The sequence below is a fragment of the Salvelinus fontinalis genome, unplaced genomic scaffold (genome assembly GCF_029448725.1).
Source record: "Salvelinus fontinalis isolate EN_2023a unplaced genomic scaffold, ASM2944872v1 scaffold_0366, whole genome shotgun sequence".
Classification (NCBI taxonomy): Eukaryota; Metazoa; Chordata; class Actinopteri; order Salmoniformes; family Salmonidae; genus Salvelinus; species Salvelinus fontinalis.
Genome location: NW_026600575.1, coordinates 53,402 through 80,032, shown reverse-complemented (window position 1 = coordinate 80,032; position 26,631 = coordinate 53,402). Strand labels below are relative to the sequence as shown.

General features: G+C 48.8%; 1 protein-coding gene across 6 annotated transcripts in view; it reads right to left on the bottom strand.

The window, feature by feature from the left end:
- The window catches only part of LOC129845782 (SH3 and multiple ankyrin repeat domains protein 3-like), a 149,588-nt gene that overhangs the window by 96,893 nt on the left and 26,064 nt on the right, over window positions 1-26,631 (bottom strand). For 4 of the 6 annotated variants that reach the window (XM_055913695.1, XM_055913694.1, XM_055913696.1 and 1 more), the window contains exons 2-3: window positions 9,430-9,651; window positions 7,309-7,512 (exon numbers count right to left, since the gene is read on the bottom strand). In XM_055913695.1, coding sequence (XP_055769670.1) covers window positions 7,309-7,512; window positions 9,430-9,651 — 426 coding nt within the window. Of the gene's footprint in view, window positions 1-3,009; window positions 3,136-5,527; window positions 5,586-7,308; window positions 7,513-9,429; window positions 9,652-26,631 lie in introns of those variants that run through there. The other 2 variants (XM_055913698.1, XM_055913699.1) reach the window with 2 other exon arrangements.

Here is a 26,631-nt window from a genome sequence, read left to right as displayed (position 1 = left end):
GGTAGAGGGGACCTCTAGATAGGGAATAGGGTGATGGGGGTAGAGGGTACCTCTAGATAGGGAATATGGGTGATGGGGGGTAGAGGGTACCTCTAGATAGGGAATAGGGGTGATGGGGTAGAGGGTACCTCTAGGTAGGGAATAGGGGTGATGGGGTAGAGGGTACCTCAAGATAGGGAATAGGGGTGATGGGGTAGAGGGTACCTCTAGATAGGGAATAGGGGTGATGGGGTAGAGGGTACCTCTAGATAGGGAATAGGGGTGATGGGGTAGAGGGTACCTCTAGATAGGGAATAGGGGTGATGGGGGGTAGAGGGGACCTCTAGATGGAGAATAGGGGTGATGGGGTAGAGGGTACCTCTAGATAGAGAATAGGGGTGATGGGGTAGAGTGTACCTCTAGATAGGGAATAGGGGTGATGGGGGGTAGAGTGTACCTCTATGTAGGGAATAGGGGTGATGGGATAGAGGGTACCTCTAGGTAGGGAATAGGGGTGATGGGGTAGAGGGTACCTCTAGATAGGGAATAGGGGTGATGGGGGGTAGAGGGGACCTCTAGGTAGGGAATAGGGGTGATGGGGTAGAGGGTACCTCTAGATAGAGAATAGGGTGATGGGGTAGAGGGTACCTCTAGATAGGGAATAGGGTGATGGGGTAGAGGGTACCTCTAGATAGGGAATAGGGGTGATGGGGGTAGAGGGTACCTCTAGGTAGGGAATAGGGGTGATGGGGGGTAGAGGGTACCTCTAGGTAGGGAATAGGGGTGATGGGGTAGAGGGTACCTCTAGATAGGGTATAGGGTGATGTAGTGATGGGGTAGAGGGTACCTCTAGGTAGGGAATAGGGGTGATGGGGGTAGAGGGTACCTCTAGATAGGGAATAGGGGTGATGGGGGGTAGAGGGTACCTCTAGGTAGGGAATAGGGGTGATGGGGTAGAGGGTACCTCTAGATAGGGTATAGGGTGATATGGTAGAGGGGTAGAGGGTACCTCTAGGTAGGGAATAGAGGTGATGGGGGGTAGAGGGTACCTCTAGATAGGGAATAGGGGTGATGGGGGTAGAGTGTACCTCTAGATAGAGAATATGGGTGTTGGGGTAGAGGGGACCTCTAGATAGGGAATAGGGTGATGGGGGTAGAGGGTACCTCTAGATAGGGAATAGGGGTGATGGTGGGTAGAGGGTACCTCTAGATAGGGAATAGGGGTGATGGGGTAGAGGGTACCTCTAGGTAGGGAATAGGGGTGATGGGGTAGAGGGTACCTCTAGATAGGGAATAGGGGTGATGGGGTAGAGGGTACCTCTAGATAGGGAATAGGGGTGATGGGGTAGAGGGTACCTCTAGATAGGGAATAGGGGTGATGGGGGTAGAGGGTACCTCTAGATAGTGAATAGGGGTGATGGGGGGTAGAGGGTACCTCTAGGTAGGGAATAGGGGTGATGGGGTAGAGGGTACCTCTAGATAGGGTATAGGGTGATGGGGGTAGAGGGTACCTCTAGATAGGGAATAGGGGTGATGGGGTAGAGGGTACCTCTAGATAGGGAATAGGGGTGATGGGGTAGAGGGGTAGAGGGTACCTCTAGATAGGGTATAGGGTGATGGGGGTAGAGGGTACCTCTAGATAGGGAATAGGGGTGATGGGGTAGAGGGTACCTCTAGGTAGGGAATAGGGGTGATGGGGTAGAGGGTACCTCTAGATAGGGAATAGGGGTGATGGGGTAGAGGGGTAGAGGGTACCTCTAGATAGGGAATAGGGGTGATGGGGGGTAGAGGGTACCTCTAGGTAGGGATTAGGGGTGATGGGGTAGAGGGTACCTCTAGGTAGGGAATAGGTGTGATGGGGTTGAGGGTATCTCTAGATAGGGAATAGGGGTGATGGGGGGTAGATTGTACCTCTAGGTAGGGAATAGGGGTGATGGGGTAGAGGGTACCTCTAGGTAGGGAATAGGGGTGATGGGGTAGAGGGTACCTCTAGATAGGGTATAGGGTGATGGGGTAGAGGGTACCTCTAGATAGGGAATAGGGGTGATGGGGTAGAGGGTACCTCTAGATAGGGAATAGGGGTGATGGGGTAGAGGGTACCTCTAGGTAGGGAATAGGGGTGATGGGGTAGAGCGTACCTCTAGATAGGGTATAGGGTGATGGGGTAGAGGGGTAGAGGGTACCTCTAGATAGGGAATAGGGGTGATGGGGGTAGAGGGTACCTCTAGGTAGGGAATAGGGGTGATGGGGTAGAGGGTACCTCTAGGTAGGGTATAGGGTGATGGGGTAGAGGGGTAGAGGGTACCTCTAGATAGGGAATAGGGGTGATTGAGGGTAGAGGGTACCTCTAGGTAGGGAATAGGGGTGATGGGGTAGAGGGTACCTCTAGATAGGGAATAGGGGTGATGGGGGGTAGAGGGTACCTCTAGATAGGGTATAGGGTGATGGGGTAGAGGGTACCTCTAGATAGGGAATAGGGAGATGGGGTAGAGGGTACCTCTAGATAGGGAATAGGGTGATGGGGTAGAGGGTACCTCTAGATAGGGTATAGGGTGATGGGGTAGAGGGTACCTCTAGATAGGGTATAGGGTGATCAGGTAGAGGGTACCTCTAGATAGGGTATAGGGTGATGGGGGTAGAGGGTACCTCTAGATAGGGAATAGGGGTGATGGGGTAGAGGGTAGCTCTAGATAGGGAATAGGGGTGATGGTGTAGAGGGTACCTCTAGGTAGGGAATAGGGGTGATGGGGGGTAGAGGGTACCTCTAGGTAGGGAATAGGGGTGATGGGGGGTAGATGGTACCTCTAGATAGGGAATAGGGGTGATGGGGTAGAGGGTACCTCTAGATAGGGAATAGGGGTGAATTGGGGTAGAGGGTACCTCTAGATATGGAATAGGGGTGATGGGGGTTGAGGTAGGGAATAGGGGTGATGGGGTAGAGGGTACCTCTAGATAGGGAATAGGGGTGATGGGGTAGAGGGGTAGAGGGTACCTCTAGATAGGGAATAGGGGTGATGGGGTAGAGGGTACCTCTAAATAGGGAATAGGGGTGATGGGGTAGAGGGTACCTCTAGATAGGGAATAGGGTGATGGGGTAGAGGGTACCTCTAGATAGGGAATAGGGGTGATGGGGGTAGAAGGTACCTCTAGGTAGGGAATAGGGGTGATGGGGGTAGAGGGTACCTCTAGGTAGGGAATAGGGGTGATGGGTTAGAGGGTACCTCTAGATAGGGTATAGGGTGATGTGGTGATGGGGTAGAGGGTCCCTCTAGGTAGGGAATAGGGGTGATGGGGGTAGAGGGTACCTCTAGATAGGGAATAGGGTTGATGGGGGGTAGAGGGTACCTCTAGGTAGGGAATAGGGGTGATGGGGTAGAGGGTACCTCTAGATAGGGAATAGGGGTGATGGGGGGTAGAGGGTACCTCTAGATAGGGAATAGGGGTGATGGGGTAGAGGGTACCTCTAGATAGGGAATAGGGGTGATGGGGTAGAGGGTACCTCTAGATAGGGAATAGGCGTGATGGGGGGTAGAGGGTACCTCTAGATAGAGAATAGGGGTGATGGGGTAGAGGGTACCTCTAGATAGAGAATAGGGGTGATGGGGTAGAGGGTACCTCTAGATAGAGAATAGGGGTGATGTGGTAGAGGGTACCTCTAGATAGAGAATAGGGATGATGGGGGGTAGAGGGTACCTCTAGGTAGGGAATAGGGGTGATGGGGTAGAGGGTACCTCTAGATAGGGAATAGGGGTGATGGGGTAGAGGGTACCTCTAGATAGGGAATAGGGGTGATGGGGTAGAGGGTACCTCTAGATAGGGAATAGGGGTGATGGGGGTAGAGGGTACCTCTAGATAGGGAATAGGGGTGATGGGGGGTAGAGGGTACCTCTAGGTAGGGAATAGGGGTGATGGGGTAGAGGGTACCTCTAGGTAGGGAATAGGGGTGATGGGGTAGAGGGTACCTCTAGATAGGGTATAGGGTGATGGGGTAGAGGGTACCTCTAGATAGGGAATAGGGGTGATGGGGTAGAGGGTACCTCTAGATAGAGAATAGGGGTGATGGGGTAGAGGGTACCTCTAGATACGGAATAGGGGTGATGGGGTAGAGGGTACCTCTAGGTAGGGAATAGGGGTGATGGGGTAGAGGGTACCTCTAGATAGGGAATAGGGGTGATGGGGTAGAGGGGTAGAGGGTACCTCTAGATAGGGAATAGGGGTGAAGGGGGGTAGAGGGTACCTCTAGGTAGGGAATAGGGTGATGGGGTAGAGGGTACCTCTAGGTAGGGAATAGGGGTGATGGGGTAGAGGGGACCTCTAGATAGGGAATAGGGGTGATGGGGGGTAGAGGGTACCTCTAGGTAGGGAATAGGGGTGATGGGGTAGAGGGTACCTCTAGGTAGGGAATAGGGGTGATGGGGTAGAGGGTACCTCTGGATAGGGTATAGGGTGATGTGGTAGAGGGTACCTCTAGATAGGGAATAGGGGTGATGGGGTAGAGGGTACCTCTAGATAGGGAATAGGGGTGATGGGGTAGAGGGTACCTCTAGGTAGGGAATAGGGGTGATGGGGTAGAGGGTACCTCTAGATAGGTTATAGGGTGATGGGGTAGAGGGGTAGAGGGTACCTCTAGATAGGGAATAGGGGTGATGGGGGTAGAGGGTACCTCTAGGTAGGGAATAGGGGTGATGGGGTAGAGGGTACCTCTAGGTAGGGTATAGGGTGATGGGGTAGAGGGGTAGAGGGTACCTCTAGATAGGGAATAGGGGTGATGGGGGGTAGAGGGTACCTCTAGGTAGGGAATAGGGGTGATGGGGTAGAGGGTACCTCTAGATAGGGAATAGGGGTGATGGGGGGTAGAGGGTACCTCTAGATAGGGTTTAGGGTGATGGGGTAGAGTGTACCTCTAGATAGGGTATAGGGTGATGGGGTAGAGGGTACCTCTAGATAGGGTATAGGGTGATGGGGTAGAGGGTACCTCTAGATAGGGTATAGGGTGATGGGGTAGAGGGTACCTCTAGATAGGGTATAGGGTGATCAGGTAGAGGGTACCTCTAGATAGGGTATAGGGTGATGGGGGTAGAGGGTACCTCTAGATAGGGAATAGGGGTGATGGGGTAGAGGGTACCTCTAGATAGGGAATAGGGGTGATGGTGTAGAGGGTACCTCTAGGTAGGGAATAGGGGTGATGGGGGGTAGAGGGTACCTCTAGGTAGGGAATAGGGGTGATGGGGGGTAGAGGGTACCTCTAGATAGGGAATAGGGGTGATGGGGTAGAGGGTACCTCTAGATAGGGAATAGGGGTGATGGGGGGTAGAGGGTACCTCTAGATATGGAATAGGGGTGATGGGGTAGAGGTAGGGAATAGGGGTGATGGGGTAGAGGGTACCTCTAGATAGGGAATAGGGGTGATGGGGTAGAGGGGTAGAGGGTACCTCTAGATAGGGAATAGGGGTGATGGGGTAGAGGGTACCTCTTAATCGGGAATAGGGGTGATGGGGTAGAGGGTACCTCTAGATAGAGAATAGGGGTGATGGGGGGTAGAGGGTACCTCTAAATAGGGAATAGGGGTGATGGGGGGTAGAGGGTACCTCTAGATAGGGAATAGGGGTGATGGGGTAGAGGGTACCTCTAGATAGGGAATAGGGTAATGGGGGTAGAGGGTACCTCTAGATAGGGAATAGGGGTGATGGGGGTAGAGGGTACCTCTAGATAGGGAATAGGGGTGATGGGGGGTAGAGGGTACCTCTAGATAGGGCATAGGGGTGATGGGGGGTAGAGGGTACCTCTAGATAGGGAATAGGGGTGATGGGGTAGAGGGTACCTCTAGATATGGAATAGGGGTGATGGGGGTAGAGGGTACCTCTAGATAGGGAATAGGGGTGATGGGGTAGAGGGTACCTCTAGATATGGAATAGGGGTGATGGGGGGTAGAGGGTACCTCTAAATAGGGAATAGGGTGATGGGGTAGAGGGTACCTCTAGATAGAGAATATGGGTGATGGGGGGTAGAGGGTACCTCTAGATAGGGAATAGGGTAATGGGGGGTAGAGGGTACCTCTAGATAGGGAATAGGGTAATGGGGGGTAGAGGGTACCTCTAGATAGGGAATAGGGTGATGGGGTAGAGGGTACCTCTAAATAGGGAATAGGGGTGATGGGGGGTAGAGGGTACCTCTAGATAGGGAATAGGGTAATGGGGGGTAGAGGGTACCTCTAGATAGGGAATAGGGTAATGGGGGGTAGAGGGTACCTCTAGATAAGGAATAGGGTGATGGGGTAGAGGGTACCTCTAAATAGGGAATAGGGGTGATGGGGTAGAGGGTACCTCTAGATAGGGAATAGGGGTGATGGGGTAGAGGGTACCTCTAGATAGGGAATAGGGGTGATGGGGTAGAGGGTACCTCTAGATAGGGAATAGGGTGATGGGGTAGAGGGTACCTCTAGATAGGGAATAGGGTGATGGGGTAGAGGGTACCTCTAGATAGGGAATAGGGGTGATGGGGGGTAGAGGGTACCTCTAGATAGGGAATAGGGTAATGGGGGGTAGAGGGTACCTCTAGATAGGGAATAGGGGTGATGGGGTAGAGGGTACCTCTAGATAGGGAATAGGGGTGATGGGGGTAGAGGGTACCTCTAGATAGGGAATAGGGGTGATGGGGGGTAGAGGGTACCTCTAAATAGGGAATAGGGTGATGGGGTAGAGGGTACCTCTAGATAGGGAATAGGGGTGATGGGGGTAGAGGGTACCTCTAAATAGGGAATAGGGGTGATGGGGGGTAGAGGGTACCTCTAGATAGGGAATAGGGTGATGGGGTAGAGGGTACCTCTAGATAGGGAATTGGGGTGATGGGGGTAGAGGGTACCTCTAAATAGGGAATAGGGGTGATGGGGGGTAGAGGGTACCTCTAAATAGGGAATAGGGGTGATGGGGGGTAGAGGGTACCTCTAAATAGGGAATAGGGGTGATGGGGTAGAGGGTACCTCTAGATAGGGAATAGGGGTGATGGGGGTAGAGGGTACCTCTAAATAGGGAATAGGGGTGATGGGGGGTAGAGGGTACCTCTAGATAGGGAATAGGGGTGATGGGGGTAGAGGGTACCTCTAAATAGGGAATAGGGGTGATGGGGGTAGAGGGTACCTCTAGATAGGGAATAGGGTAATGGGGGGTAGAGGGTACCTCTAGATAGGGAATAGGGGTGATGGGGTAGAGGGTACCTCTAAATAGGGAATAGGGGTGATGAGGGTAGAGGGTACCTCTAGATAGGGAATAGGGTAATGGGGGGTAGAGGGTACCTCTAGATAGGGAGTAGGGGTGATGGGGTAGAGGGTACCTCTAGATAGGGAATAGGGGTGATGGGGGGTAGAGGGTAGTCTTTCAGCAGTCGTTCCTCGTCTAGGAACTTCCCAGCTCGTCCGTTGAAGGCCGGTTGGAACAGCCCATAGTTCAGAACATCAGTCAGACTCTGTGTTAGAGTCACTAACACATGCTGCTTACTGCTCCACACCGCTGCCTCGGGATCCAACCGCAGACACTTCTACACACACAAAGAACATGGGGTTTGCCACATGCACACAATGCAACAGGTGTAGACCTTACAGTGAAATACTTACTTACATGCCCTTAACCAACAATGCAGTTTTAAGAAAATTAAGTGTTAAGTAGAAAATAGATAAGTAAAAAATAAAATAAAACAGGCAGGATGCTCTCGATGGTGCAGCTGTAGAACCTTCTGAGGATCTGAGGACCCATGCCAAATCTTTTCAGTCTAGTGAGGGGGTTTTGTTGTGCCCTCTTCACGACTGTCTTGGTGTGTTTGGAACATGATAGTTTGTTGATGATGTGGTCACCAAGGAACTTGAAGCTCTCAACCTGCTCCACTACAGCCCCATCGATGAGAATGGGGGCGTGCTGGACCTCCTTTTCCTGTAGTCCACAATCATCTCCTTTGTCTTGATCACGTTGAGAGAGAGGTTGTTGTCCTGGCACCACAGGGCCAGGTCTCTGACCTCCTCCCTATAGGCTGTCTCATCGTTGTCGGTGATAAGGCCTACCCCTGTTGTGTCATCGACAAACTTAATGATGGTGTTGGAGTCGTACCTGGCCATGCAGTAATGAGTGTAAAGGAGGGGATTGAGCACGCACCCCTGAGGGGCACCCGTTTTGAGGATCAGCATTGCGGATGTGTTGTTACCTACCCTCACCACCTGGGGGCGGCCCGTCAGGAAGTCCAGGATCCAGTTGCAGAGGGAGGTGTTTAGTCCCAGGGTCCTTAGCTTAGTGATGAGCTTTGAGGGCACTATGGTGTTGAACGCTGAGCTGTAGTCAATGAATAGCATTCTCACATAGGTGTTCATTTTGTCCATGTGGGAAAGGGCAGTGTGGAGTTCAATAGAGATTGCATCATCTGTGGATCTGTTGGGGCGGTATGCAAATTGGAGTGGTTCTAGGGTTTCTCCGAAAATGCCATCGGAAGAATCCCGGAACATATTCCAGTCTGTGCTGCAAAACAGTCCTGTAGCTTAGCATCTGCGTCATCTGACCACTTCTCTATTGACTGAGTAACTGGTGCTTCCTGCTTTAGTATTTACTTGTAAGCAGGAATCAGGAGGATAGAATTATGGTCTAGAGTTTTTTCAGCCAGCTGTATGTTATTCATGTCAGCCACGACTCGGTGAAACATAAGATATTACAGTTAATGTCCTGTTGCTAGGATATTTGTGATCGTAGCTCATCTATTTTGTTATCCAATGATTGTACGTTGGCTATGTCACGCATGCTCCCCCTCTCTGGCGCTCAAGGTCACCAGGCTGCTTATCATTACGCACACCTGCCACCATCGTTACACGTATCAACGCTTCATCGGACTCAACTGGACTCCATCACGTTATTAAGTACTCCCCCTATATCTGTCACTTCCTTCTTTCCCGAGTCAGCATTAATGTCATTTTGTTCGCCATGTCCAGACGCTGTCCGTGTTTTGTTTCTTGTCTGTTATTTTTTAAATGTTCACTCCCTGTACTTGCTTCTCGTCTCCCAGCGTCTGTCCTTACAGGCTAATAGGTAGAGGCAGATTACCCACTTGCCATCGAATCCTTACACCCCGACCTCTGCCCCCGATATCCCTGTCTCTTTCTCCTGCGAATGACGAGGATGAGGGCCTTGTCAGGTGTCTGAAGTAAACCCTTCAAGTCCAACTCATTAAAGAAAACATCTTTGTCCAGTACGAGGTGAGTAATCGCTGTCCTGATATCCAGAAGCTCTTTCCGTCATAAGAGACGGTGGCAGAAACACAATCGATTACAAATAACACAAAAACACACAGTGGCACAATTGGTTAATAGCCCGTAAAACGGCAGCCATCTCCTCCGGCGCCATTCTTCACACACCTGTGAATTTATCAATCAATTTCTTAGGTAAGAGTTTTCGTATGTGTGTGTGTGTTTGCGTGTACCGTCTGCTGCAGGTCAGGGATGCCAATACGGATGACGATGCTGTTTCCGGAGCCGTCGTCAGGAGGATCTGGGGAGGAAGTCCTCCCGTCGTCCCTGGCAAGGGCGGAACCTGGCTGGTTGCCATTGGTAGCGGCTGGTTGCCGGGGATGATCAGGGGGGTCATGCTTAGCGTTGGCAGCCGGACTCAGAGGCATGGGGTCACTCACTGTCCAGTCACAGCCCTACACACACACAAAGGAATCAACAGGAGTCTACACCTGTTGTATTCGGCGCATGTGACTTATAACATTTGATTTGATTAGCTGTTGCCAACACTGCTACACAGTATAGTACTAGTACTCATCATAATAGTAAAATAATAAAGGATCAACAATGACACAGAATGTACTAAAGTGAAGAGAGAGACATACAGAGAGAGAGAGGCACCCAGCTAGCACATTTGGTTCTTTGGAAGTTGTGGGAGCGTACTTTTTTGGTTTCCAATTGGTTCTAGAAACGAAGCCATAAGTAACCTGACCGGGGAAATGGAACGTTTTTTAAACGTTCTGAGAACAGAAGTGAAAATGTTCCCTGTTCTGGCAAAGCTGAATAAACTGTTCATTTTAGTCTATTGAAACAGACCCCAAGGAAACAAGCACTCAGGTGTGGCCAATTAGTGGCGAAGCCAGAACCCACCTAACCCCTAACCCCTAACCCCTAACCCCTAAACCCTAACCCTAACCCCTAACCCCTAAACCCTAACCCTAACCCCTAACCCCTAACCCCTAAACTCTAACCCTAACCCCTAACCCCTAACCCTAACCCCTAACCCCTAACCCCTAACCCTAACCCCTAACCCTAACCCCTAACCCCTAAACCCTAACCCTAACCCTAACCCCTAACCCTAACCCTAACCCCAACCCCTAACCCTAACCCCTAACCCTAACACCTAACCCCTAACCCTAAACCCTAACCCTAACCCCTAACCCTAACCCTTAACCCCTAACCCCCACCCCTAACCCCTAACCCTAACCCCTAACCCCTAGCCCCTACCCCTAACCCTAACCCCTAACCCCTAACCCCTAACCCCTAACCCTAACCCCTAACCCTAACCCCTAACCCTAACCCCTAACCCTAAACCCCTAACCCTAACCCCTAACCCCTAACCCTAACCCCTAACCCTAACCCCTAACCCTAACCCCTAACCCCTAACCCTAACCCCTAACACACTTAACAAGATAGAGGATAGAGAGGGTTTTGTTGATTCTGAGACTGGAATCTATATGTTTTAGGGTTAGGGTAACCTAACGCCTAACCCCTAACCCTAACACACTTAATTAACAAGATAGAGGATAGAGAGGGTTTTGTTGATTCTGAGAATGGAATCGATATGTTTTTAAATAAAAAATGTCAAATGTTACTAATGTTTTCTTGTGTGTTTTTGGGGAACATTTTTCTTAATGTTCTGAGAACCTGACTTTAAAAAGAACAATGACAAAACGTCAGTTGTTAATTTGAGATCCTGCCAGAACAGCAGTGGTGGGAAAAGTACCCAACTGTCTGGAGTAAAAATAAAGATACATTAATAGAAAATGACTCAAGTAAAAGTGAAAGTCATACAGTAAAATACTACCTGAGTAAAAGTCTAAAAGTACTTGGTTTTAAATATAGCTAAGTAATAAAACTAAATGTAATTGTTAAAATATACTTAAGAATTAAAAATAAAACTATAAATCGTTTCAAATTCCTTATATTAAGCAAACCAGACGGCATCATTGTCTAAAAGAACAGATAGCCAGGGGAACACTCCAACACTCAGACATCATTACAGATAGCCAGGGGAACACTCCAACACTCAGACATCATTACAGATAGCCAGGGGAACACTCCAACACTCAGACATCATTACAGATAGCCAGGGGAACACTCCAACACTCAGACATCATTACAGATAGCCAGGGGAACACTCCAACACTCAGACATCATTACAGATAGCCAGGGGAACACTCCAATACTCAGACATCATTACAGATAGCCAGGGGAACACTCCAACACTCAGACATCATTACAGATAGCCAGGGGAACACTCCAACACTCAGATATCATTACAGATAGCCAGGGGAACACTCCAACACTCAGACATCATTACAGATAGCCAGGGGAACACTCCAATACTCAGAAATCATTACAGAGAGCCAGGGGAACACTCCAACACTCAGACATCATTACAGATAGCCAGGGGAACACTCCAACACTCAGATATCATTACAGATAGCCAGGGGAACACTCCAACACTCAGACATCATTACAGATAGCCAGGGGAACACTCCAATACTCAGAAATCATTACAGATAGCCAGGGGAACACTCCAACACTCAGACATTATTTACAGATAGCCAGGGGAACACTCCAACACTCAGACATCATTACAGATAGCCAGGGGAACACTCTAAACTCAGACATCATTACAGATAGCCAGGGGAACACTCCAACACTCAGAAATCATTACAGATAGCCAGGGGTACACACCAACACTCACACATCATTACAGATAGCCAGAGGTACACAACAACACTCACACATCATTACAGATAGCCAGGGGAACACTCCAACACTCAGACATTATTACAGATAGCCAGGGGAACACTCCAACACTCAGACATCATTACAGATAGCCAGGGGAACACTCCAACACTCAGACATTATTACAGATAGCCAGGGGAACACTCCAACACTCAGACATCATTACAGATAGCCAGGGGAACACTCCAATACTCAGACATCATTACAGATAGCCAGGGGAACACTCCAACACTCAGACATCATTACAGATAGCCAGGGGAACACTCCAACACTCAGACATCATTACAGATAGCCAGGGGAACACTCCAACACTCAGACATCATTACAGATAGCCAGGGGAACACTCCAATACTCAGACATCATTACAGATAGCCAGGGGAACACTCCAACACTCAGACATTATTTACAGATAGCCAGGGGAACACTCCAACACTCAGACATCATTACAGATAGCCAGGGGAACACTCTAAACTCATACATCATTACAGATAGCCAGGGGAACACTCCAACACTCAGAAATCATTACAGATAGCCAGGGGTACAAACCAACACTCACACATCATTACAGATAGCCAGAGGTACACACCAACACTCACACATCATTACAGATAGCCAGGGGAACACTCCAACACTCAGACATTATTACAGATAGCCAGGGGAACACTCCAACACTCAGTCATCATTACAGATAGCCAGGGCCACACTCCAACACTCAGACATCATTTCAGATAGCCAGGGCCACACTCCAACACTCAGACATCATTACAGATAGCCAGGGCCACACTCCAACACTCCAACATCATTACAGATAGCCAGGGGTACACTGCAACACTCAGACATCATTACAGATAGCCAAGGGAACACTCCATTACTCAGACATCATTACAGATAGCCAGGGGAACACTCCAGCACTCAGACATCATTACAGATAGCCAGGGGAACACTCCAACACTCAGACATCATTACAGATAGCCAGGGCCACACTCCAACACTCAGACATCATTACAGATAGCCAGGGCCACACTCCAACACTTAGACATCATTACAGATAACCAGGGGAACACTCCAACACTCAGACATCATTACAGATAGCCAGGGCCACACTCCAACACTCAGACTTCATTACAGATAGCCAGGGCCACACTCCAAAACTCAGACATCATTACAGATAGCCAGGGGAACACTCCAACACTCAGACATCATTACAGATAGCCAGGGGAACACTCCAACACTCAGACATCATTACAGATAGCCAGGGGAACACTCCAACACTCAGACATCATTACAGATAGCCAGGGGAACACTCCAACACTCAGACATCATTACAGATAGCCAGGGGAACACTCCAACACTCAGACACCATTACAGATAGCCAGGGGAACACTCCAACACTCAGACATCATTACAGATAGCCAGGGCCACACTCCAACACTCAGACATCATTACAGATAGCCAGGGGTACACACCAACACTCAGACACCATTACAGATAGCCAGGGGCACACTCCAACACTCAGACACCATTACAGATAGCCAGGGGCACACTCCAACACTCAGACATCATTACAGATAGCCAGGGGAACACTACAACACTCAGACATCATTACAGATAGCCAGGGGAACACTCCAACACTCAGACATCATTACAGATAGCCAGGGGAACACTCCAACACTCAGACATCATTACAGATAGCCAGGGGAACACTCCAACACTCAGACATCATTACAGATAGCCAGGGGTACACTCCAACACTCAGACATCATTACAGATAGCCAGGGCCACACTCCAACACTCAGACATCATTACAGATAGCCAGGGCCACACTCCAACACTCCAACATCATTACAGATAGCCAGGGGAACACTGCAACACTCAGACATCATTACAGATAGCCAGGGGAACACTCCGACACTCAGACATCATTACAGATAGCCAGGGCCACACTCCAACACTCAGACATCATTACAGATAGCCAGGGGAACACTCCAACACTCAGACATCATTACAGATAGCCAGGGGAACACTCCAATACTCAGACATCATTACAGATAGCCAGGGGAACACTCCAACACTCAGAAATCATTACAGATAGCCAGGGGTACACACCAACACTCACATATCATTACAGATAGCCAGAGGTACACAACAACACTCACACATCATTACAGATAGCCAGGGGAACACTCCAACACTCAGACATTATTACAGATAGCCAGGGGAACACTCCAACACTCAGACATCATTACAGATAGCCAGGGGAACACTCCAACACTCAGACATTATTACAGATAGCCAGGGGAACACTCCAACACTCAGACATCATTACAGATAGCCAGGGGAACACTCCAACACTCAGACATCATTACAGATAGCCAGGGGAACACTCCAATACTCAGACATCATTACAGATAGCCAGGGGAACACTCCAACACTCAGACATCATTACAGATAGCCAGGGGAACACTCCAACACTCAGACATCATTACAGATAGCCAGGGGAACACTCCAACACTCAGACATCATTACAGATAGCCAGGGGAACACTCCAATACTCAGACATCATTACAGATAGCCAGGGGAACACTCCAACACTCAGACATTATTTACAGATAGCCAGGGGAACACTCCAACACTCAGACATCATTACAGATAGCCAGGGGAACACTCTAAACTCATACATCATTACAGATAGCCAGGGGAACACTCCAACACTCAGAAATCATTACAGATAGCCAGGGGTACAAACCAACACTCACACATCATTACAGATAGCCAGAGGTACACACCAACACTCACACATCATTACAGATAGCCAGGGGAACACTCCAACACTCAGACATTATTACAGATAGCCAGGGGAACACTCCAACACTCAGACATCATTACAGATAGCCAGGGCCACACTCCAACACTCAGACATCATTTCAGATAGCCAGGGCCACACTCCAACACTCAGACATCATTACAGATAGCCAGGGCCACACTCCAACACTCCAACATCATTACAGATAGCCAGGGGTACACTGCAACACTCAGACATCATTACAGATAGCCAAGGGAACACTCCATTACTCAGACATCATTACAGATAGCCAGGGGAACACTCCAACACTCAGACATCATTACAGATAGCCAGGGGAACACTCCAACACTCAGACATCATTACAGATAGCCAGGGCCACACTCCAACACTCAGACATCATTACAGATAGCCAGGGCCACACTCCAACACTTAGACATCATTACAGATAACCAGGGGAACACTCCAACACTCAGACATCATTACAGATAGCCAGGGCCACACTCCAACACTCAGACTTCATTACAGATAGCCAGGGCCACACTCCAAAACTCAGACATCATTACAGATAGCCAGGGGAACACTCCAACACTCAGACATCATTACAGATAGCCAGGGGAACACTCCAACACTCAGACATCATTACAGATAGCCAGGGGAACACTCCAACACTCAGACATCATTACAGATAGCCAGGGGAACACTCCAACACTCAGACATCATTACAGATAGCCAGGGGAACACTCCAACACTCAGACATCATTACAGATAGCCAGGGGAACACTCCAACACTCAGACATCATTACAGATAGCCAGGGCCACACTCCAACACTCAGACATCATTACAGATAGCCAGGGGTACACACCAACACTCAGACACCATTACAGATAGCCAGGGGCACACTCCAACACTCAGACACCATTACAGATAGCCAGGGGCACACTCCAACACTCAGACATCATTACAGATAGCCAGGGGAACACTACAACACTCAGACATCATTACAGATAGCCAGGGGAACACTCCAACACTCAGACATCATTACAGATAGCCAGGGGAACACTCCAACACTCAGACATCATTACAGATAGCCAGGGGAACACTCCAACACTCAGACATCATTACAGATAGCCAGGGGAACACTCCAACACTCAGACATCATTACAGATAGCCAGGGGAACACTCCAACACTCAGACATCATTACAGATAGCCAGGGCCACACTCCAACACTCAGACATCATTACAGATAGCCAGGGGAACACTACAACACTCAGACATCATTACAGATAGCCAGGGGAACACTCCAACACTCAGATATCATTACAGATAGCCAGGGGAACACTCCAACACTCAGACATCATTACAGATAGCCAGGGGCACACTCCAACACTCAGACATCATTACAGATAGCCAGGGGTACACACCAACATTCAGACACCATTACAGAAAGCCAGGGGCACACTCCAACACTCAGACATCATTACAGATAGCCGGGGGCACTCCAACACTCAGACATCATTACAGATAGCCAGTAGAACACTCCAACACTCAGACATCATTACAGATAGCCAGGGGTACACTCCAACACTCAGACATCATTACAGATAGCCAGGGCCACACTCCAACACTCAGACATCATTACAGATAGCCAGGGCCACACTCCAACACTCCAACATCATTACAGATAGCCAGGGGAACACTGCAACACTCAGACATCATTACAGATAGCCAGGGGAACACTCCAACACTCAGACATCATTACAGTTAGCCAGGGGGAACACTCCAACACTCATACATCATTACAGATAGCCAGGGGCACTCCAACACTCAGACATCATTACAGATAGCCAGGGGAACACTCCAACACTCAGACATCATTACAGATAGCCAGGGCCACACTCCAACACTCAGACATCATTACAGATAGACAGGGGAACACTCCAACACTCAGACATCATTACAGATAGCCAGGGCCACACTCCAACACTCAGATACCATTACAGTTAGCCAGGGGAACACTCCAACACTCAGACATCATTACAGATAGCCAGGGGGAACACTCCAACACTCAGACATCATTACAGATAGCCAGGGGAACACTCCAACACTCAGACATCATTACAGATAGCCAGGAGAACACTCCAACACTCAGACATCATTACAGATAGCCAGGGGAACACTCCAACACTCAGATATCATTACAGATAGCCAGGGGAACACTCCAACACTCAGACATCATTACAGATAGCCAGGGGAACACTCCAACACTCAGACATCATTACAGATAGCAAGAGGAACACTCCAACACTCAGACATCATTACAGATAGCCAGGTTCACACTCCAACACTCAGACATCATTACAGATAGCCAGGGCCACACTCCAACACTCAGACATCATTACAGATAACCAGGGGAACACTCCAACACTCAGACATCATTACAGATAGCCAGGGCCACACTCCAACACTCAGACATCATTACAGATAACCAGGGCCACACTCCAACACTCAGACATCATTACAGATAGCCAGGGGAACACTCCAACACTCAGACATCATTACAGATAGCCAGGGGCACACTCCAACACTCAGACAACATTACAGATAGCCAGGGGCACTCCAACACTCAGACATCATTACAGATAGCCAGGGGAACACTCCAACACTCAGACATCATTACAGATAGCCAGGGGAACACTCCAACACTCAGATATCATTACAGATAGCCAGGGAACACTCCAACACTCAGACATCATTTACAGATAGTTGCTGTGTTGGTGGACCATTTCAGTTTGTCCGTGATGTGTACGCCAAAGAACTTAAAACTTTCCACCCTCTCCACTACTGTCCCGTCGATGTGGATAGGGGGGTGCTCCCTCTGCTGTGTCCTGAAGTCCACGATCTTCTCCTTTGTTTTGTTGACGTTGAGTGTGAGGTTATTTTCCTGACCACACTCCGAGTGCCCTCACCTCCTCCCTATAGGCTGTCTCGTCGTTGTTGGTGATCAAGCTGTTGTGTCATTTGCAAACTTGATGATTGAGTTGGAGGCGTGCATGGCCACGCAGTCGTGGGTGAATAGGGAGTACAGGAGGGGGCTGAGCACGCACCCTTGTGGGGCCCCTGTGTTGAGGATAAGCGATGTGGAGATGTTGTTTCCTACCCTCACCACCTGGGGGCGGCCCGTCAGGAAGTCCAGGACCCAATCGCACAGTGTGGGGTTGAGACCTAAGCTTAATGATGAGCTTGGAGGGTACTATGGTATTGAATGCTGAACTGTAGTCAATGAACAGCATTCTTACATAGGTATTCCTCTTGTGCAAATGGGATAGGGCAGTGTGCAGTGTGATGGCGATTGCATCGTCTGTGAACCTATTGGGACGGTATGCAAATTGCAGTGGGTCTAGGGTGGCAGGTAAGGTGCAGGTGATATGATCCTTGACTAGTCTCTTAAAGCACTTCATGATGACAGAAGTGAGTGCTATGGGGCAATAGTCATTCAGTTCAGTTACCTTTGCCTTCTTGGGTACAGGAACAATGGTGGCCATCTTGAAACATGTGGGGACAGCAGACTGGGATAGGGAGCGATTGAATGTGTCCGTAAGCACACCAGCCAGCTGGTCTGTGCATGCTCTGAGGACGCAGCTAGAGATGCCATCTAGGCTGGCAGTCTGCGAGGGTTAACACGTTTAAATGTCTTACTCACGTCGGTCACGGAGAAGCAGAGCACACCGTCCTTGGTAGCGGCCGCGTCAGTAGCACTGCATTATCCTCAAAGCGGGCAAAGAAGGTGTCCGTTACATGACTGATTTTCTTTTTGTAGTCCGTGATTGTCTGTAGACCCTGCCACATACGTCTCATGTCTAAGCCGTTGAATTGCAACTCCACTTTGTCCCTATACTGATATGTAGTTTATTTTATTGCCTTGCGGAGGGAATAACTACACTGTTTGTATTCGGCCATATTCCCAGTCACCTTGCCATGGTTAAATGCGGTGGTTCACGCTTTCAGTTTTGCGCGAATGCTGCCATCTATCCACGGTTTCTGGTTAGGGTAGGTTTTAATAGTCACAGTGGGTACATCATCTCCTTATAAACTGACCGAATCAGCGTATACATCCATATTATTCTCTGAGGCGTGATCCACGTGATCAAAACAATCTTGAAGCGTGGATTCCGATTGGTCAGACCAGTGTTGAATAATCCTTATCACGGGTACATCCTGTTTGGCTTTCTGCCTATAGGAGGGGAGAAGCAAAATGGAATCGTGGACAAATTTGCTGAACGGAGGGCGGGGGAGGGCCTTGTATGCATCGCGCAAGTTAGAGTAGCAGTGATCAGTGTGTTGCCCCCACGAGTGCTACAATCAATATGCTGGTAGAATTTAGGTAGACTTGTTTTCCCAGCTACAATAAATGCAGCCTCGGGATATTTGGTTTCCAGTTTGCATAGAGTCCAGTGAAGTTCCGTGAGGACCGTCGTGGTATCGCCTTGAGGGGGGAAACACACGGCTCTCTTGGGAGATAATACGGTCGGCATTTGATTGTGAGGAATTCTAGGTCAGATGAACAGAAGGACTTGAGTTCCTATACGTTGTTACAATTCCACCAGGAGTCGTTAATCATGAAGCATACACCCCAGCCCTTCTTCTTGTAACGGCTCCGACAGCTTTTTTCCCAGAGAGCCATGTTTCCGTCTACCTCTTCTGCAGTGACGTTGTTTTGGGTCAGCCTCTGGAATAATTTAATTTTGTTGGTTGGAACAAAGGATCCGCTTTGGGAAAGTCGTATTCCTGGTCGTAGTGAGTTAACGTCACTCTAATATCCAAAATGTAATAACACTTCAGGTTTTCTGGGCAACGTAAGAAATAATACATCAAAAAACAAAATACTGCATAGTTTCCTAAGGACTAGAAGCGAGGCGACCTTCTCTGTCGACGCCATGATCATCCATCGGATGTAGTGATCACAACATAGTAGCCATATCAAGGAAAACCCAGGTTTCAAAGTCTGGGCTGAATATAGTATATAAGAGGTCATACAATACGTTTTGTAGTGATTCCTATGTTGTTGATGTAAAGATTATTTGCTGGTCTGTGGTGTGTAATGAGGAGTAACTAGACGCTGCACTTGACACATTTATGAAATTGCTTATCCCAGTTACTAATAAACACCCATTAAGAAAATGACTGTAAATGAGGAACTGAAAAATGTTATGGTTGAGAGGGTTGAGGCAAATGGAATGGCAAATAAGTCTGACTGCACAACAGATAGGCAAACGTACTGCAAATGAAGAAATCATGTGACTAAACCCAATAAAAAGAATAAGAAACTACACTATGAAACAAAGATAAATGACAAAGAATGATAGTAAAAAGCTTTGGAGCACCTTAAATTACATTTTGTGCAAAAAAAGACAAACTTAGGCATGACATGCCAGCAACAAACGTTGACCATACACATCCAAGAATAACTGATGAAATGATGAAAGACAAGCATTGTAATGTTGCATTCTATACAGAGTGTGGAAGAAGTTTAAAAAAGTATTGTTGTCTATCAACAATGACAAGCCATCGGTCTCACTTCTTGGATGGAAAGTTACTGAGGATGATAGAGGATGATATTTCCACTCTTATTTGGCATATCTTAAGCCTACTAGAAGGTGTGTGCCCTCAGGCCTGGAGGGAAGCAAAAGTCATTCCGCTACCCAAGAATAGTAAATCACCCTTTATTGGCTGAAATAGCCGACCAATCACACTGTTACCAAACCTTAGGAAACTTTTAGAAAAATGTGTGTTTGACCAGATACGATGCTATTTCAGAGTAAACAAATTGACAACAGACTTTCAGCTGATAGGGAAGGACATTCAACAAGCACAGCACTTACACAAATGACTGATGATTGGCTGAGAGAAATTGATGATAAAATGTTTGCTGTTTTGCTCGACTTGCAGGGACACACAGGCACAGATGTGATGAGACGTACTCTACACACATGGATGTTGTAAATATGTGGAAGTGGAGTAGTGGCTTGAGGGAACACAATACATGTATTAGTTAAAGTGTTATGAAATGTAATGTCATGTAATATTTAAAATTGTTTATAACTGCCTTAATTAATGTTGCTGGACCCCAGGAAGAGTAGCTGCTGTCTTGGCAGGAACTAATGGGGATCCATAATAAACCCCAGGCAGAGTAGCTGCTGCCTTGGCAGGAAGTAACGGGGATCCATAATAAACCCCAGGAGGAGTAGCTGCTGCCTTGGCAGGAAGTAACGGGGATCCATAATAAACCCCAGGAGGAGTAGCTGCTGCCTTGGCAGGAACTAATGGGGATCCATAAGAAACCCCGGGAAGAGTAGCTGCTGCCTTGGCAGGAACTAATGGAGATCCATAATAAACCCTAGGAAGAGTAGCTGCTGTCTTGGTAGGAACTAATGGGGATCATAATAAACCCCGGGAAGAGTAGCTGCTGCCTTGGCAGGAACTAATGGGATCCATAATAAACCCCAGGAAGCGTAGCTACTGCCTTGGCAGGAACTAATGGGGATCCATAATAAACCCCAGGAAGAGTAGCTACTGCCTTGGCAGGAAGTAATGGGATCCATAATAAACTTCAGGAAGAGTAGCTGCTGCCTTAGCACAAACTAATGGGGGTCCATAATAAACCCCAGGAAGAGTGGTAGTGCTCGTGTGTGGTATTGCTAGTGTGTGATAGTGTTAGTGTGTAGTAGTGGTAGTGTGTAGTAGTGGTAGTGTGTGGTAGTGGTAGTGCTAGTGTGTGGTAGTGTTCGTGCGTGGTAGTGGTAGTGCTCGTGTGTGGTAGTGGTAGTGCTAGTGTGTGGTAGTGTTCGTGCGTGGTAGTGGTAGTGCTCGTGTGTGGTAGTGGCAGTGTGTGGTAGTGGTAGTGCTAGTGTGTGGTAGTGGTAGTATTCGTGTGTGTTAATGGTAGTGCTAGTGTGTGGTAGTGCTAGTGTGTGGTAGTGGTAGTGTGTGGTAGTGGTAGTGCTAGTGTGTGGTAGTGGTAGTGTGTGGTAGTGGTAGTGTTAGTGTGTGGCAGTGTTAGTGTGTGGTAGTGGTAGTGTGTGGTAGTGTTAGTGGTAGTGTTAGTGTGTGGAAGTGGTAGTGCTAGTGTGTGGTAGTGGCAGTGTGTGGTATTGGTAGTGCTAGTATGTGGTAGTGCTCGTGTGTGGTAGTGGTAGTGTTCGTGTGTGGTATTGGTAGTGCTACTGTGTGGTAGTGGTAGTGCTAGTGTGTGGTAGTGTTAGTGTGTGGTAGTGGTAGTGCTAGTGTGTGGTAGTGTTAGTGTGTGGTAGTGGTAGTGCTAGTGTGTGGTATTGGTAGTGCTAGTGTGTGGTAGGGTTAGTGTGTGGTATTGGTAGTGCTAGTGTGTGGTAGTGGTAGTGTTAGTGTGTGGTAGTGGTAGTGTTAGTGTGTGGTAGTGGTAGTGTGTGGTAGTGGAAGTGGTAGTGTTAGTGTGTGGTATTGGTAGTGCTAGTGCTAGTGTGTGGTAATGCTCGTGTGTGGTAATGCTCGTGTGTGGTAGTGCTAGTGGTAGTGTTTGTGTGTGGTATTGGTAGTGCTAGTGTGTGGTAGTGTTAGTGGTAGTGCTAGTGTGTGGTAGTGGTAGTGTTCGTGTGTGGTAATGGTAGTGTTCGTGTGTGGTATTGGTAGTGCTAGTGTGTGGTAGTGGTAGTGGTAGTGTTAGTGTGTGGTAGTGGTAGTGTTCGTGTGTGGTATTGGTAGTGCTAGTGTGTGGTAGTGGAAGTGGTAGTATTAGTGTGTGGTAGTGGTAGTGTTCGTGTGTGGTATTGGTAGTGCTAGTGTGTGGTAGTGGTAGTGTTAGTGTGTGGTAGTGGTAGTGTCCGTGTGTGGTATTGGTAGTGCTAGTGTGTGGTAGTGGAAGTGGTAGTGTGTGGTAGTGTTAGTGTTAGTGTGTGGTAGTGTTAGTGCTAGTGTGTGGTAGTGTTAGTGCTAGTGTGTGGTATTGGTAGTGGTAGTGTTCGTGTGTGGTATTGGTAGTGGTAGTGTTCGTGTGTGGTATTGGTAGTGCTAGTGTGTGGTAGTGTTAGTGGTAGTGTGTGGTAGTGTTAGAGTTAGTGTGTGGTAGTGTTAGTGCTAGTGTGTGGTAGTGTTAGTGTGTGGTAGTGGTAGTGTTAATGTGTGGTAGTGGTAGTGTGTGGTAGTGCTAGTGTGTGGTAGTGATAGTGTTAGTGTGTGGTAGTGGTAGTGTTAGTGTGTGGTAGTGTTAGTGTGTGGTAGTGGTAGTGTTAGTGTGTGGTAGTGGTGGTGCTAGTGTGTGGTAGTGCTCATGTGTGGTAGTGGTAGTGGTAGTGTGTGGTAGTGGTAGTGTGTGGTAGTGGTAGTGGTAGTGTGTGGTAGTGGTAGTGTTAGTGGTAGTGTTAGTGTGTGGAAGTGGTAGTGCTAGTGTGTGGTAGTGGCAGTGTGTGGTATTGGTAGTGGTAGTGTTCGTGTGTGGTATTGGTAGTGGTAGTGTTCGTGTGTGGTAGTGTTAGTGCTAGTGTGTGGTAGTGTTAGTGTTAGTGTGTGGTATTGGTAGTGCTAGTGTGTGGTAGTGCTAGTGCTGTGTGTGGTAGTGGTAGTGCTAGTGTGTGGTAGTGTTACTGTGTGGTAGTGGTAGTGGTAGTGGTAGGGTTAGGTAGTATGTGGTCCAGGGTTAGGTAGGGTTAGGTAGTGTGTGGTAGTGTTAGTGCTAGTGTGTGGTAGTGTTAGTGTGTGGTAGTGGTAGTGGTAGTGGTAGGGTGAGGTAGTATGTGGACCAGGTTTAGGTAGTGTGTGGACCAGGGTTAGGTGGACCAGGGTTAGGTTGGGGTGAGGTAGGATGAGGGTTTGGTAGGGTTAGGGTTAGGTAGTATGTGGACCAGGGTTAGGTAGGGTGAGGTAGTATGTGGACCAGGGTAAGGTAGGGTTAGGGTTAGGTAGGATTAGGGTTAGGGTTAGGTAGGGTTAGGTAGGGTTAGGGTTAGGTAGGGTTAGGGTTAGGGTTAGGTTTAGGTAGGGTTAGGGTTAGGTAGGGTGAGGTAGTATGTGGACCAGGGTTAGGTAGGGTTAGGTAGTATGTGGACCAGGGTTAGGTAGGGTTAGGGTTAGGTAGTATGTGGACCAGGGTTAGGTAGGGTTAGGTAGTATGTGGACCAGGGTTAGGTAGGGTTAGGGTGAGGTAGTATGTGTACCAGGGTTAGGTAGGGTTAGGTAGTATGTGGACCAGGGTTAGGTAGGGTTAGGTAGGGTTAGGGTTAGGTAGTGTGTGGACCAGGGTTAAGTAGGGTTAGGTAGGGTTAGGTAGTATGTGGACCAGGGTTAGGTAGGGTGAGGTAGTATGTGGACCAGGGTTAGGTAGGATTAGGGTTAGGTAGGGTGAGGTAGTATGTGGACCAGGGTTAGGTAGGGTTAGGGTTAGGTAGTGTGTGGACCAGGGTTAGGTAGGGTTAGGTAGTATGTGGACCAGGGTTAGGTAGGGTGAGGTGGTATGTGGACCAGGGTTAGGTAGGGTTAGGTAGTATGTGGACCAGGGTTAGGTAGGGTTAGGTAGGGTTAGGGTTAGGTAGTGTGTGGACCAGGGTTAGGTAGGGTGAGGTAGTATGTGGACCAGGGTTAGGTAGGGTTAGGGTTAGGGTTAGGTAGTGTGTGGACCAGGGTTAGGTAGGGTTAGGTAGTATGTGGACCAGGGTTTGGTAGGGTTAGGTAGGGTGAGGGTTAGGGTTAGGTAGGGTTTGGTGAGGTAGTGTGTGGACCAGGGTTAGGTAGGGTGAGGGTGAGGTAGTATGTGGACCAGGGTTAGGTAGGGTTAGGTAGGGTTAGGTAGGGTTAGGTAGGGTTAGGTAGTATGTGGACCAGGGTTAGGTAGGGTTAGGTAGTATGTGGACCAGGGTTAGGTAGGGTCAGGGTTAGGTAGGGTTAGGTAGGGTTAGGTAGTATGTGGACCAGGGTTAGGGAGGGTTAGGTAGTATGTGGACCAGGGTTAGGTAGGGTGAGGTAGTATGTGGACCAGGGTTAGGTAGGGTTAGGTAGGGTTAGGTAGTGTGTGGACCAGGGTTAGGTAGGGTTAGGTAGTGTGTGGACCAGGGTTAGGTAGGGTGAGGTAGGGTTAGGTAGGGTTAGGTAGGGTTACGGTTAGGTAGGGTGAGGTAGGGTTAGGTAGGGTTAGGTAGGGTTAGGGTTAGGTAGGGTGAGGTAGTATGTGGACCAGGGTTAGGTATGGTTAGGTAGTATGTGGACCAGGGTTGGTAGGGTGAGGTAGGGTTAGGTAGGGTTAGGTAGGGTTAGGGTTAGGTACTGTGTGGACAAGGGTTAGGTAGGGTTAGGTAGGGTTAGGTAGTATGTGGACCAGGGTTAGGTAGGGTGAGGTAGTATGTGGACCAGGGTTAGGGTTAGGTAGTATGTGGACCAGGGTTAGGTAGGGTTAGGGTTAGGTAGTATGTGGACCAGGGTTAGGGTGAGGTAGTGTGTGGACCAGGGTTAGGTAGGGTGAGGTAGTATGTGGACCAGGGTTAGGTAGGGTTAGGTAGTATGTGGACCAGGGTTAGGTAGGGTTAGGGTTAGGTAGTATGTGGACCAGGGTTAGGTAGGGTTAGGTTTAGGTAGTATGTGGACCAGGGTTAGGTAGGGTGAGGTAGTATGTGGACCAGGGTTAGGTAGGGTGAGGTAGGGTTAGGTAGGGTTAGGTAGTGTGTGGACCAGGGTCAGGTAGGGTTAGGTAGGGTTAGGTAGGGTTAGGTAGGGTTAGGTAGGGTTAGGTAGTATGTGGACCAGGGTTAGGTAGGGTCAGGGTGAGTTAGCATGTGGACCAGGGTTAGGTAGGGTTAGGTAGTATGTGGACCAGGGTTAGGTAGGGTTAGGTAGTATGTGGACCAGGGTTAGGTAGGGTTAGGGTTAGGTAGTATGTGGACCAGGGTTAGGTAGGGTTAGGGTCAGGTAGGGTTAGGTAGGGTTAGGGTTAGGTAGTATGTGGACCAGGGTTAGGTAGGGTTAGGTAGTATGTGGACCAGGGTTAGGTAGGGTTAGGTAGTGTGTGGACCAGGGTTAGGTAGGGTTAGGTAGTATGTGGACCAGGGTTAGGTAGGGTGAGGTAGTATGTGGACCAGGGTTAGGTAGGGTGAGGTAGGGTTAGGTAGGGTTAGGTAGTGTGTGGACCAGGGTTAGGTAGGGTTAGGTAGGGTTAGGTAGGGTTAGGTAGGGTTAGGTAGGGTTAGGTAGTATGTGGACCAGGGTTAGGTAGGGTCAGGGTGAGTTAGCATGTGGACCAGGGTTAGGTAGGGTTAGGTAGTATGTGGACCAGGGTTAGGTAGGGTTAGGTAGTATGTGGACCAGGGTTAGGTAGGGTTAGGGTTAGGTAGTATGTGGACCAGGGTTAGGTAGGGTTAGGGTCAGGTAGGGTTAGGTAGGGTTAGGGTTAGGTAGTATGTGGACCAGGGTTAGGTAGGGTTAGGTAGTATGTGGACAAGGGTTAGGTAGGGTTAGGTAGTGTGTGGACCAGGGTTAGGTAGGGTTAGGTAGTATGTGGACCAGGGTTAGGTAGGGTTAGGGTTAGGTAGGGTTAGGGTTAGGTAGGGTTAGGGTTAGGTAGGGTTAGGTAGGGTTAAGGTTAGGTAGGGTTAGGTAGTGTGTGGACCAGGGTTAGGTAGGGTTAGGGTCAGGTAGGGTTAGGTAGGGTTAGGGTTAGGTAGGGTTAGGGTCAGGTAGGGTTAGGTAGGGTTAGGGTTAGGTAGGGTTAGGGTTAGGTAGGGTTAGGTAGTATATGGACCAGGGTTAGGTAGGGTGAGGTAGTATGTGGACCAGGGTTAGGTAGGGTTAGGTAGGGTTAGGTAGGGTTAGGTAGGGTC